The following is a 14,280-nucleotide window of genomic DNA, read 5'->3' on the forward strand; positions in this document are numbered from 1 at the left end:
GAATAAACTAAGTGAGCCTCCAGAGAGTGCCAAGTATTGGGCTTTTCATATCTAAGCTTATTATTCCTAATATCACAGAGAAACTTCCCTGAACTGTCCCTCTCCTTCCCAAATTCCCCATCTGAGCAGATGTCTCTCTTTTTCTTGCGTTCACCTGTCAATCATGTTCACAGCTGAAATTTGATTTCTCTCCCAACAGTAACCTTAGATGAAATATTACCATAGAGGTCAGTCCAATCTCAACCTGGCCATAAAAGTTCATTAATTCTTTCTAGACCCAATATCTATTTGTTTCAAAGTAGTGGGATCTGTGTTTTTAACAATGCCTAAAAGGAGAACTTCAAAATATACAAGTAAATGAAATAACAGAATCTGTTTTCAAAGCCAGGGTACATTGTGCCTATGTAAATCCTGTTACAACTGCACATTAAATGAAAATCTTTTAAAAAACATGTCCATAGATAACTGAACAAAATTAGCAGTGATTGCTCCCAGATTCTTTAAAATAAAGAACTCATGTTAGCAATGAGCTGATAGACAATGTATTGTACCTGAACAGTGAAAATAAATCTTTTGGATATGTTTAAAATTCCTATTCACACCTGTGCAAGATATACAACATACTATGCTCTGCTAGGATCCATAATAAAACAAGGGGTTTGATTTTCTTCTCACAACACTGTAAATCAGAAGTAATTCTACTGATTTCCATGAGGTTACAACTGTATAACCCATCTAAGTGAGAGGAGAATCAGATCATACCATGAGTCTCTTATGACATTCTTCCCTGCCCAATCCCGCAGTCTATACCCATGCAAAATTCCCCTAAATGTCAATAAGAGATTGACTTGCATGAATTCTACAGGATCAACCCCCCCCACACACACACACTCCCCTTCCCTGTTCTCTACAGTCAGCCAAATTTTAAATAAAATAAAGCTCAGTTGCACTAGCTAATAAAAACGAACAGTTCCTTGTTTAATAACACCTCTTAATTGTTTATATAAATGTCATAAGCTGTATTCTTGTCTAAAATAAGAGATTTCATAATTAAACTCACACAGGGATCTCTGTAATTGAAAAGCCCATTTAAACCGCTTAGTGTTTTTTTACTGTTGAGCCTGATAATAAACAGATCCCAAGGACCATATGTCTGCCTGAATCTGGGGGGGTGAGAGGTGCGGGGAGGGGCGGGGGGAAAGGAACGCATGCATGCATGCATAGAAGTTTGAACATCTCATTTTCATTAATATTGTATATTCTGTAAATGTGATAGACTGAATGGGTGTGATTTGGGACAAGAAGACAGCATTATGCTTCACACTCAATTGAAAATTCTGGGCATGTACATAAACTAACACAGAGATCTATCATTTTCATCAAGATTTGAAACAGATCTTCTGTTATCTTAACCTCCATAGCTCGTTTCTGAATGCCAGCATTTGAAGACAAAAAAGTAAGATGTTCTCAAGGAATAAAATATAAATTGTACAACGCAGGAGACATGCTTGGTAAACAAAAGTAGAAAATATTCACATTGCCCATGTTTCTTTTACGCACCTGAGTATGAGCTCAATATAACTTCCATGGGCTATGAAGTAATCACCTTATTAACAGTCAAACAAAACAAAAAACCTCTTTCTCTCAGTATGGAAATAAAAATAAAAATGTACCTTGTTTTTACTTCAGGCAATAGGGATTTTCACATCACTGATGTGGAAGATTCTCTTGGGTACCTAATTTAGTAAATATATTAAAATAAACAAAACATAATTAATAAAACATTTTAAAACACAGTAAAATATGTCACATTTGCCATTATTGTACAGAGCAGAACTGTTCTGATTGGATGCTGATAAAATGTCAGAAAGTCTCATGGATTGATTATTTATTAACAGATTTCTTGTGCTGATTAACTTAAAGGAATATTGTTGAAAATTAAACACTATTTTTTAAATAGCATGCCTGGCCTTTATTCACATTAATAACAGGAAGAGCTTAGTAATAGCACAATTATCTTAGTAAAACAAAAATACAGTTTTTATCTTGACAGTGAATATCAAACTACAATTATTGAAAGCATTTAGCTTCCTACAGGTTTTCTTAAATAAAAATCTTTATTATTATTAGCTGTGCTGATATAACTGACAAAATAATTACCAATTTCAGCACATAGTCCATTATTTTCCATATAGCACTTTAATAACAAAACCAGAGTTGTCGTTTTTCCCTACAGTTACTCAGACTATACAAGTTCAGACTGTCAAAATATATTTAAAATCTAATTTTAAAAGATTCATCATAGTTACAGTGAATCTTTGTACAATAAGTGAGATAAACCAGTGAGTCAATCTATGCTCCTTAAATATGGATATTTGGTTATGTTTTTTTACATCTAAATTTCTCCACTGGACTATATATCCACACTATTCATGCATATACACAGGTAATCTGCGGGAAGCATAGCTGCAGCTACCTCAATGTATTGTTGTATCATAACATAATCATAGCAAAAAAAATTGCATATCTGATTTAAGATTTAAAAAGCCAAGACTATGGGTTTATTTGGCATTTTGTTTGCAAAACAACTTTGCAGCTTAAAAAAAATCAACTGTACAATTTGTGCCAACTACATTATTCCACAATGTACAGATCATTTTCAACATCAAACTGAACAGTGCCGTACAGTATATAAATATTTTCAAACATGCCACTTAAAACAATGTTTCCATGTAGTGGGAAATTTTACATTAGATCATGTTTATTCAGAAATCTTTCAATCAAATCATGCATTGCATATATATATATAAATCCCCACATACACGTTCATAACAGAGCATTGTGGCTGATGAAGGTTTTTCAAGACGGCTCTTTTGCCTCCCTAACAATCTGGCTGATTCTGTCTGTTATTTTTGGAGAAAAGGGACAGTGCTTCTTTAAATTTAATATTTGGCATCCGGCCCAGAATCTCTTAAAGTGGATGACTTTTTTAGACCTTTATCATTTTCCTCAAGATGACCTCTGCTCTCATGCCAATTGGTGAATCCATCCTACTATTAATGCATTTAGTTAGGAGAGGAATAGGTATTCAATTCTCACACCTGAAGAGTATCTAAAAAGCAGTGTGGTCAGCCTCATTCAAGACATAGAGCAGACTATGCCATATCTAAAACCCCAATAGATCAAGCAATTCAAAGGAGACCTGAACCAGAGTGGACACCTCTCTCACTTGCGAGCACAATGCATGGAATCATTTCACAAGTTTAATTGAAGATCTGGTATTAATAAAGAGAGATTCCAAGAAATGTAGCACTAAAACAGCCTGGAGAGGCTAAGCAGAGTTATTAATTTAACTGGGCTGATAACTTCTTTTTCTTCTTCTTTTAATTTGACAGGGTTGGTTCATGAGAGTTATTAAATAAATTTGCTCCTCTATAACGTGGTGTATTTAAAAGGATTTTATAATAAATGAGGGTGTTTAGTTTACAGCCTGAATCTGGTGTGGCATGAGTATGCAGTTTTTAATAGATTTAATCTTATATTATTCCTGTCTCTGAAGTGACTCTGCAGTGGGTCTCTGAAAAGTTGAAATCTATTCGTCCTATATAGCAAAACAGTGAAATGTAGTGCAAACTCTGGTCTAGCATCTTATGTATTTCAGTACTTTTAGCAAGGATTTAGGAAGCAGTTTAGCTGGGAGGAGGGAAGGATTTTTTTATTTTTGAAGAAGAGGTGTCTGTTACTTACCTTTCATCACTGCCAGTGTTTCAGTGCAAGGGTCTCATATGTTTGACAAAGCTGGGACTTTCTTTAGAGAGCATCACAACTTTAAGAGCTGATATTGACAGACACACACAACCCACTTTTTAGAGTAAGCTTCCAAGATCTTGTAAATTTCTACTTTTTAAAAAAAATTCACACGGGACAGGTGCTGGCTCCAGGTAGGCTGATCAGCCTGTGTTATTTTCAAATGGAGCGTTAACCTCTCATCTCAGAGCGAGGGAGATTCAGCTGGGTTTGGCAACGACTCCTCTTCCCAAACTGCAAATGATTTACGCACCATGCAAGTTGCAACCCAAACCTCCCCCGCCCTCTTCTCCTCCAGCCACCCAGGCTCTGATCCCAAGGCCCTAATTGAAAGACTCCCACTGACTTCGCCGGGCGTTGGAGCAGGTTGAAGTGAGCACAGGTTATCAAGCAGAAAAGAAAAAGGGGGCCGGAGCCAAATCAAACAGCCCAGCACAGCTGGCTCCAGGAACGTACCTAAGGGACGATCAGGCAGCATTTGATACACCGGCGCTAGGGGCTGGGATGGATGGATCCTTCAAGAATTGCACTGACACAACCAGCCAAAAGCGGCTGCCTCCGGCCCGCTGCAGACAGCCAGGCCCCCACCCTCCCCAGGCTGTAACAGAGCCAGACTGGACTGCCCTGGGGCCTGTGAGAGGTAGGATGCACCAGCCTCCTCACCTGCCCGGGCGTGTTTGCTGGCCCAGACCTCTGCATGGGTGAACCCGCGCACCCCTCGCCGGTACAGGAGACCTGTTCAGGGGGGAGCGCTGGGAAGCAGCAGCCCCCACCCATCTACCCCGCTCCTCCCTGGCTGGGGGCATGGAGTGCCTCGCTTTGCCCCAGCGCTTCTGGGCAGAGCTGTTTCTTTTGCAAGCAGCCCCTGGCGGCTCCCCCGCTGCGGGGGAAGGGGAGAGCTGGCCCCTGCCCATTTGCCTAGGGGCTACGCTGGGCCACTTGATTGGCAGGGATCCCCCCACCCCCCAAAGTGCTAAGCAAAGGGCCCCTCCTCCCCCGCCAGGCACAAGGGGGCCCCACCCCGTTGGCTCTGAGCCGCATGAAGAGTCCAGGGGCGAACACGTGCAGAGAGCCGGGCTAGTCCTCGCGGGGCCACCTGCTCTCGGCGCCCTGCCTGCGGAGCGGCCCGGCCAGCCCCCGCGCAATGCGCCGCCGAGGGACCGCTCCTGGGCAATGGGATGCAGCCTGTCTCTAGTGCCTTGAAATGCCCCCCTCCCCATACCCTTTGATTTCAGTAGGAGCAGGATCGGGCCCTTCATGGTCACTTTTCTGATTGGCCTGAGCCCTGATAGTGCCCGGGGGAAACACGCGCCTGCTGGTTCCTCCTAGTGCCCCAAGAGCCCCACTGCCTCCCCGGGCGGTCCTGATCAGAAATGAAGACCCAGAGCGGAGCCACTGCGCAGCCGATCTCCCCAGCAGTGTTTGCCTAATACCGTGGTGGGGGAAAGGAGCGAAGTAGGAGCTACACGGCTGAGCCAAGGGAGTTGATAAGGGCCCTTCGCTGTGCAGTATCCCACCTGACAGCGTCTGGGATCTGTGGCAATGATGTCTACACGACGCTCTCGAGCCTGATTCAGATCGGGGATTTCATTTCCAGAACCATTCCGAGCCATAACAAACACTTTGGATACACATCAGCCCGCAAGCGGCTGGTTCAATGAAACATCCAAGGTCAGGACCGCCCAAGGTATTTTGGAAGCTGAGCGTTTCTTTGGGGAGGGGTTGGTTAGCTATCGAGATTTGCTTGGGGCGAGGGAGTTTATTCTTTTTTTGTTTTTGTTTGGGGAGGTTTAGTATTTTAACTTCCCCACGCCCGGTTTTCAGAAGCCAAAAAAAGAACAAAAATCTCTGCCCTGCTGCAGCTGACAAGGATGTAAAGCCAAATCCAGGCGAACTCCAGGCTGGGGAAGGAAAGGTTGACACCACTGAGGTTTGCAGGACAGCTTGTTTTACACTGAAAAGGGAAGAGGGGATGGAGGCCAGCTCGCACACTGAAATGGGGCTCTTGAGCCTTACGACTCCATTCCCAGCCGTTAACCTTTTGTTTTAAAGGGGAAAAGCTGCTAGAGTTAAAAAAAAAAAATCTGGAATTGAACTTCTTTATGAATTCACAATTGAGAGGCAATCCATGACACTACATCCTCTCACGCCGCTGGAAACTTTAGCACACTACTTGATTTGTCTTTTGCACCATACCTGTGGAAACAAGACTTTTAGCAGACTTCTGCTATGTTTGCCATTCCCTCCATGCAAGATGTCTAGTGGATATGTATTTAAAAGGAAAAGAGGTCCAAGTATGCAGTACTTAATATCAAGCGCACAGGCAGGCTATCCTCCATTAGTAACTCTCTCTGCCAAAACTATAGGCCTAAAATATTTCACTGCAGTGTAAGAAATGGCACCGTTTTAGAGCTGCAGACTAGAAATGTGGGTACAGTACCTTGGAAACTCATTTTGGTGAGTAACCAGCTACCATCAAGTGCACTGCCAAATTACAAAGACTTAGATCAAGGTAGATAGGAGTTTAACCTATTAGCTTGCACGTATCAACACACATTTCCCCGGGTGTGTTACTCAGCTCTTGCATTGATCTCTTTCATCTTCGAGTATTTTCCATTGCCCTGGCCTTGAGCTCACAATCTGAGTGCACTCACCCCCCGAAGAATGGTAAGCTTTTTTTTTTCTTCCTCCACCAATTCCAGTCTGTACTAACTGTCCTATGGTAACAGATGATGTGGCGTGTACTGCATTAAAATCTATTGATTTGCATCCACTGAGCCTGCTAAATTCATTAGAAAATGCTAAAACTGCAAAGTGTATGAATGCTTAACTGTTTCACTGAAAAACTATCTCCCACATTTTTGTGTTCTATTTTACTCGTGCTACTTACAACAAGATGTGCAGGTAAAATAGATACTATTTAGATAAAACCTGTGTGTTTGTGAAGATGTGTTTAAAAGTGCAAAATATACTACATTTGCCACAGCAACAGCGGGAATCTCCATGTTTTCTGGTATTTACTGACAACTTGACATCAGTGATTTTAAAGGAGAAAATGTTTATTAAAAACCTTCACTAGTGGAAAAAAGTACATTTTGTACGCAGAATTTTTAAATCCAATCATCTGAACAGGTGTCAGAAACAGGGAGTACATTTCGTTCAGACGATTTTAGTAATAAATACAGAGGATTTCCTTTCAAAGCTGCACATGCAGAAATGACACCAATGTGGTTCTGGCATCTGAGCAGATAATTCTGATATATGCATCATTTCCTCCCTAAATCCAGGAAGCAGCAGTACTCGGTGTCTGATATTATGTCAGAGAAATTGGTATTAAAAAATTATGAATGATTCTCACTCAAGAACTTCTTACATATTGCGGAAGGGAGGATGGAATAGAGGGAAATGAAGCAGCTGTGCTAAAGTAAGTCCAAAAGAACAAAAGTGGGCACATTCATTTGTAAACTTAAAATTTTACTGCCACTGTTACTAGTGAGGATTCATTTTTAAATAAGAGCTTTTTTGTGGGTAAATTTTTTAAAAAAAGGGAAGTATGCTTTCTAATAAGCAAAGCCACATATTTGTATTGTTGCTAAACAAAAATAAGCCAACAGCATGGTTGCAATTGCAGAAAGTTATTAAAGAAAAATACAATCCGGTGCCTAGAAATATTTTTTCCCATTTCATACCTGATCCAGTGTGGGGAGGCAGGGAAAATACTCAAGCCCTTGATGTTGGGAAGGAGGGTTATTCTATGTTTTAGAAAAACACTTAAGGGTTGGAAAGGTTGTATGGCACTGAACCATATTTCAGACTGAACAAAGGGTTGCCTCTTTGGTGCACACATCTTCATGAATGTTCTTTGCAATATAGTTAATAATGAGAACGAGAGGACTATGAGAGAAATGGGACACTATTAACCAGGTGGAGAGTAAGAACTAAGTATCCCTTTTGACATACGGGGCCATATCTCCTTACTCGGGAAGTACTTCCATTGACTTCAGAGATTTACATGAGTGAGAAGTGAGTAAAGGGTACTGACTCCTGCTCCCCATTCAAATCAATGGGAATTTTGCCACTTAGTTCAGTGAGAGGCTGAACAGGAAAATTCTCCAAGCAAGGGTGATTAATGAATATAGGTTATTCAGAGCAGATCTGTTCCAATTAGTTCTCAGCAAGCAGTTCTGCTGGAAAGGTGGAATCTCCTCTTAAATGGTTCATTCAGAACCCCAATTGATGGTTTGCTTTAGTGGTTTTTAAAACTTGCTTGGATTTTTTTCTTTAGTTGCAATGTTAGAGTTTCACACAGAGATTCAAATACAGCCTAAGAAAGATGGTCATTTTAAGTCAGAAGTAAAGCCTAGGCTCATGGGCTAGGGAAGAGATCAGCCTTTTCTCTGTTAGTGTGTTCAGAGCATTTTTCCCTGTGTCAATCTATTTCTTGTACAGCTTTTTTCTTAGTTCATAAAAACGTTACCTATCCTGGGTGTACTAATACCAACCAAACAAAACCAGAAAGAGCAATGTTTCATGTGCTCTATCACCTGTTCTTGGACTCACAATACTATTGCCTAGTAACTGCTTACACCTTCGCACTTTACTAAACTATAAGATTTCTTGTACAAACAGGGTTAATATTGTACTACAAATTGATTGCACATAAGAGGGGCTCTGCATCTGTGCTTGAGAAACTAGCTGCAGTGTATTTGTTTAGAAGGTAATTTCAAATGTAAGGTGCTTATCAGTTTACTGAAAATATCAATACTTGTTGCGAACTCCTTGGAGTGATTGAGTCCCTAAGTGAGCGCCATGAAAATGTGGGCACTAAGGAAGGTTTAAACATTTCAGGCAGGAGAAAAAGTTGCTATCTTTATGAGAGCAGATAATTTTCTAATCAGCCAATAGCAGCCAGTTTACCCTTGGATTACATATTAACTAGAATATGAAGCTCCAATTAACCAGAATATGGAGCTTGAACCATTACTCAAATTGTGGTGTAACAGAAGGTCACATGCCAAAGGGCACTCCATTGACTTTTTGTTCAGGAGGAGGGGTGAATATAGAACAGAATTGGTTAACACCAAGGGACCAGTTCCAAAGCCCCATAAAAGTCACCCATTGAAGGGACTCATTCTGCTACCACCGAAGTCAGAGATTTATTTATTTGCCATTGACTTTAATGGGAGCTGATTCAGTCAGAAATCAATGCGTGAACAACTCCCTCGATGGAACAGTTGACACAACCTGTTGTTTTTTAAGGGAAACTCTGCCTTTCTGAGCACAGCATGACTTAGGGTCTGGCCCTGCAGTTCTGACCTGAAATCAGTGAGAATTCTGCCTGCCAGTGCAGGACCGAATCCTGTGCAGTTTCTGAGAAACAGTTGTGTTCACGTCACAAATCAGAACTCTTGGTGCAGTTTGCTGTGATGTTTTAATTCCATACTCTCCATATACAGCTGGTTATTGTATAATCTAGAAGAAATTTACAAATAGTGCTGGTTTTATGACCCTGGAGCCTGAGATAAAGCTAAGTTCTAGTGAAGCTGTAACATTCTTCAGAGAGGCCTCAGTTTTTCAAGTGAACTACAAAGTTAATCCTATTCAAATACTGTAGAAAAAACTATGAAAATGTCTCCCTACTTATACTGAGAACTGCTAGAGAAAAAAACGGCAAAATAACTGGGTTAATTGATTTAGGAGATGTTCAAAGCTGCAAATATCCTTTGGCATGCAGATCTATAGTAAAGAGCACACCTCTGGAACTTAACTTTTTTTAAGTAAGTTAACCTTTCTGAGTGTTTGTTTAGGACAAATAATTTGAAAGTCCTTTAATTTCTTTTATTTATTTTTCCCTTCTAAATTCTCTGTGAACCTGTTAAGGCCCATGGTGGACAAGACACCATAATGTGGAAAAGGTAGGGAAGGAGGTTAGAATAGGGTATCTGCCAAATGTCAAAAACTCTTTCTTAACATTAAATGAATATGTGACAAGAAAAACCTGATGCAGTGTCATCTCTTACTACATACAAACTGTTCTGCTTGGATCAGATTAAGAGGATATGAAGTCTTCCCTTTCACTTTACTCCATCATAAAACAATCAAAATATAGGGCCATATCATGTGATCAGGTTTTTCAGCAGAACTTCCCTTTGAGATCAATGGCTTGAACCTGATGGCATGATATGACTCATAGGAACTAAGGCCCTCTTAAGTCATAACAAAACTGAGACATTCTAACAAGACCGTACCTGAAAGATCACGTTTTTCACCTGCCTGTCAGATAACTAATTTCTAGTGGGTGACAATTTTCCACTTTACATATAACTGACTGTTAACTTCTCTTCTTTATATCAGTGGGGTTCAACTCTTGTATCAGCATCACTTCCTTGCAATGTATGTGTCTTAGATATTGCTTTCATAGCTGTTCAACTTTTTAAACTACACACTAAAAAACTGAGTACAGAATCAAAAAAATGCAGTTTATTATTGTAGATTATTCTCTCTTTTGATATAACCATAGTTGAAAATGAAAGAAAAGCACATAAGAACATCACACGTGGTTAGTTAGTAACTCAAGATATAAAACAATTTTGCACAGCAAAATATGTAAAAGAAAACGTAACTGACAAGATTTTTTTATATTTATTGTGGTAAGATTTACTTTCCATTTTTTTAAAAGACAGGATATCAGTCCCTGAAAATAAAATTTACTGGTTATTGCCTTTAAAACTGTGGAATTTTTGAAGTTACAGAAAATCCAGTTCTGCACCACAATACAACTGTAAAAAAATCTGCATCATCTTAAAACTGTGCAGTAATGCCATCTTTATAACTGCATAAATTGTATTAGCGTTCTAAACAGGTTTGTCTTCTTTTTATATGCTTGCAGGTTATATCTTAGTGCAATTCAGTCCCAAATACTTCAATTTTGAAAAAAAAAATACATTTTGAATGTAAAATACCCCTAAAGATATAAACAGGGGTGCCTCCCCCTTTTAATACTTTGGTTTTCAAATACAGTTAGTGGTATAGCAAGGACTACATATACCCAACTTATATTTAAGTTGCAAGCACATGCTGCATAAGCTACTATTAAAAAACAGTCCCATTGCAAATTCTACCCCCCTTTACATCACAACAGTAAACAATTTAGTGCATCAATCTTTTTGTTTTTAAATCTACATCTAAACAGACCTAACGCTTTCAAATTTATCTATAACATTCCTTTATCTGTAGCATACATTTTAACTGGGCTTACAGATGATAAAAACTAGAATTAAATTATATACTAGGAACCCAGCGCATTCCACATTTGACAATGACCAAATGCAAAAGAAAAAAAGGAAATAAACTTGGGGCAGATCACGTAAAAATAAATTTTAGACTGCTTTAGGCAACAGCATGGTTTTAAAGTCCCCACATTGGGATGCGATTTTTTTTAAACATCTTTCCAAAGTTCTTTTTTTTTTTTTTTGCCACATTAGTTTATCAGAATCCATTCTGGCATTTTTTAAAACAGGGAATGCTTCAGTGCATTTAAAAGGAAGTCTGAAGTTTTGAGTAACTCAAAGCAGTTTTAGAGCAGATGCAAACTTTAATGGGGAGGAAGAGGAGGAGGAAGATCAAAGGTTGCACTTTTTTGCTTTCAACTCAAAAAAGTGATGAGGCAATAAAACAAAAGGATGAATGCCATGCCATAATAGTCTCCAAAAGTCCATTTCCAAGCAAAAGAAAAAATAATTATACCATACATGTCCAGCATGCAGGGTGTTTTATTAATATAATGTCTCTTTTTCATAGTCCATTGTTGCTAAGACAAAATAGCAAGCATAATGCATGAGATGAGTATGGGATCTAATGGCAGACTAAAAGTCTCACGTTTGGCAGATTAAGGCCAAAACTCACATGAACACACCGAAGGTTGATGCAGGCTTCATTTTGGCAGGTTGATCTAGGTATATCTCTAGTTTAGCACAACAACGCTAAAAACTGATGGAACTCAGCAAGCTGGAGTCTAAAAAATTCACATTTTTTTGTATTTTTGTTTGTTTTTTGTGTTTTTTGTTTTTGTTTTTTTGCAAAGCTCAAATCTCATATGAAGAATTCAGGATGGCAAAAATAAAACCTTTGACTTTTGTTGGACACAGCAAGGTCAAAAGAAAAAAAAACCCTCATGAATTTAAAAAAATGTAATGTGGATGGCAGGTTTCAAAGAAGAACAAACTTCATATGAAGAACTGAGTAGATGGCAAGTTGGATCTTATAATGTTTAAAAAAAACATTGCAAGCCCCCACAAAAAAAAATAGAAAAGAAACTCATGTAGAACTTTAGGTTGGCCAACAATGAGCCAGCCCACCTTTAAAAAAACAACTTTTTTGTTGTTTTTTTGTTTTTAATTGTTTTGAGTTTAAAAAAAAAATACCAGGTGGGTAAGCTTGGTTGTTGCTCTAGCAAGCCCCCAACAACAACTCACATGGAGAACTTTACTTAAGGTGGCAAGGCTGTGGGAACTCACATGAAAAACTCTGGAGAGGAAGGGTTGTCGCTGCTGGATCCGTTTTCTCTGAAGCCATTGCTGACCAGCTTCTCATATTTTTCCTTGTAGGCGTCCCTTTCCCGGACTAGCCTGGAGATCTCTTGCTTTAGGTGTTCTACCTGCTGCAGCAGCTGGTTCTTCTCGGACTCCAGGACATGCCTTTGCTGGACCCTCTTGAAGCGACAGGACTGGGCATAGCCTCTGTTTTTGAGGGTCCTCCTCTTCTGTTTCAGCCGGATCACCTCTTCCTTGCTCACCCCCCGGAGCTGCCTGTTCAGCTCCCTCACCGACATGGTCACCAGCTGCTCATCCGAGAAGCGGTCGTCGAAATGCAGGCTGCTGCTGTGGTGCTGGTGGTGCAAACCCCCTCCGCCGCCGCCTCCCCCGGTGCTGCTGCTGCTGCTGCTACTGCTGCTGGACTGCACGCTGCCCGGCGGCGGGTGGTGGTGGTGCCCAGCCAGGTGGTGGTGGTGGTGGTAGTGGGGGGCCCCGTTCTGAGCCGCGGCCGCCGCGATCACTGCGGACACCACGGCGGCGGCGGAGCCCATCTCTTCCCCGGGCATGGAGCCCCCCGAGCCGGCCGCCGCGGCGGCCAGCTGCTGCCCTCTAGCATAGCCATCGAAGCTGCTCTGGAGCTGGTGGTGGCTGCTGTTGATCAAGGCTTCCACCGCGTCTTCAGGGCTGAATCCCAACGCCTCTGGGTTGAGCTGCTGCGGGTAGCCGGTCATCCAGTAATAATCTTCCAAGTGGGTCTTCTGGTCCGTGCCAGAGCCCGGGCTGGGCGCCGAGAAGCTCGGGGAAGGGGGCACCGAGCTGCAGGGCGTGCTCATCGGGGTGGAAGAGAGCGATCCCCCAGCGATCAAGCGGCCGCACTGGCTGATAATGCGATCGGTCTCCACCGGCTCCTTTTTCACTTCAAACTTCATCAGATCGAAGTCATTAACATATTCCATGGCCAGGGGACTGGTGGGCAGGTCGGAGTTGCTCATTGCCAGTTCTGATGCCATCCTTTTGCTGCTGACAGTCCTCCAGAAAGGGTGCGCACCAGGAGCGAGGGGGCTGCTCTGAGTTGCAACCGGGTGAGCCAGCTTGATTATTTGCAATATATATTTTCCTTCGCGCGCGCTCTCTCTCGCCACCGGCCCCGTGCAACCTTCGCTCCAATTTGCACCGACTGTTTTCTCTCTCTCTCTGTCTTTATTATCCTTTGCAGAGCCTATAGTATTGATGATGCATCAGAGCGGGTGGCTCTTTCTATTCGCCTTTTGCATAAAAGGTTGTTTCTCTCGCTCTTTTTTTTTTTGTGTGTGCAGCTTTTGCAAACTGCAGCACCAACTGTTTGTCGCTGCAAAAGGTGCCTTTATGATTATTTTTTAACACTTCATGGTGTCTTTCCTCTGGTCTTTTTCTTGCAAAGTGCACATCGAAAAGAGGTTCATCGGGGAGGAGGTGGAAAGGGGGGGGGGAGAGAAGAGACTGAAGGATAAATTTTAAAAAAAGAAATGAAGCCGGTGCGGTAACCCAAAAGAATCTGTAAAAAAGAAAAAAAACTGAACCCCAACCCTACAGCAAGAAGATGAAAAATATTTTAAAGGTCTCATCCAGCAGTAGAGTTTAAAAGCATTGCTGAGTTTTATAGCAGTCCTGACGTCAGCTTTCAAATGGGAAATGGACTCCAAGCCCGGACCCAATGGGCTGCTTCAATCTCAGCCCTCATTAGCATAATAGTATAGAAACAAGGAAACTTTTCGAAGCTGTCAATCAGAGACCAATCAGCTGACTGTCAGCTGGGGCTAAACTTTTAACTCTTGCTTGGCCAGATCCTTTCCCTTCGGATTCACATGGGTTTCATGTTTTATCAGCTGTGTTAAAAGATATTTGGGAATGCAGAGCTCTTTCTTCCTTTGCGTTGTTTTGAATAGGTAAGCATAAACGT

At 41.3% G+C, this 14,280-nt stretch overlaps 1 protein-coding gene across 2 annotated transcripts; it reads right to left on the bottom strand.

Annotated features, from left to right (window-relative positions):
• Positions 1–1,673: 1,673 nt before the first annotated feature.
• Positions 1,674–14,050, bottom strand: MAF (MAF bZIP transcription factor). Of its 2 annotated transcripts, XM_075940023.2 has the most exons (2): positions 12,324–14,050; positions 1,674–1,736 (listed from the first exon to the last, which is right to left on the bottom strand). In XM_075940023.2, exons 1-2 carry the CDS (start codon positions 13,349–13,351, stop codon positions 1,703–1,705), a joined length of 1,062 nt encoding a protein of 353 aa, XP_075796138.2. In that variant the 5' UTR covers positions 13,352–14,050; the 3' UTR covers positions 1,674–1,702. The 2 variants fall into 2 exon arrangements, with proteins under 2 accessions (XP_075796138.2, XP_089637639.1); XM_089781513.1 differs by lacking the exon at positions 1,674–1,736 and having other exon boundaries at positions 11,264–14,048.
• Positions 14,051–14,280: the final 230 nt, after the last annotated feature.

The sequence above is a fragment of the Pelodiscus sinensis genome, chromosome 12 (genome assembly GCF_052426305.1).
Source record: "Pelodiscus sinensis isolate ZL-2025 chromosome 12, ASM5242630v1, whole genome shotgun sequence".
Taxonomy (NCBI): domain Eukaryota; kingdom Metazoa; phylum Chordata; order Testudines; family Trionychidae; genus Pelodiscus; species Pelodiscus sinensis.

What these genes read in the sequence shown, in the direction of transcription:
- MAF (XM_075940023.2), bottom strand. Translation starts at nt 13,351, where the DNA reads ATGGCATCAGAACTGGCAATGAGCAACTCCGACCTGCCCACCAGTCCC. An exon ending in TCCTCTCCAGAGTTTTTCAT is followed by an intron (nt 1,737 to 12,323) that starts GTGAGTTCCCAC and finishes TTACTAAATTAG; the next exon opens with GTACCCAAGAGAATCTTCCA.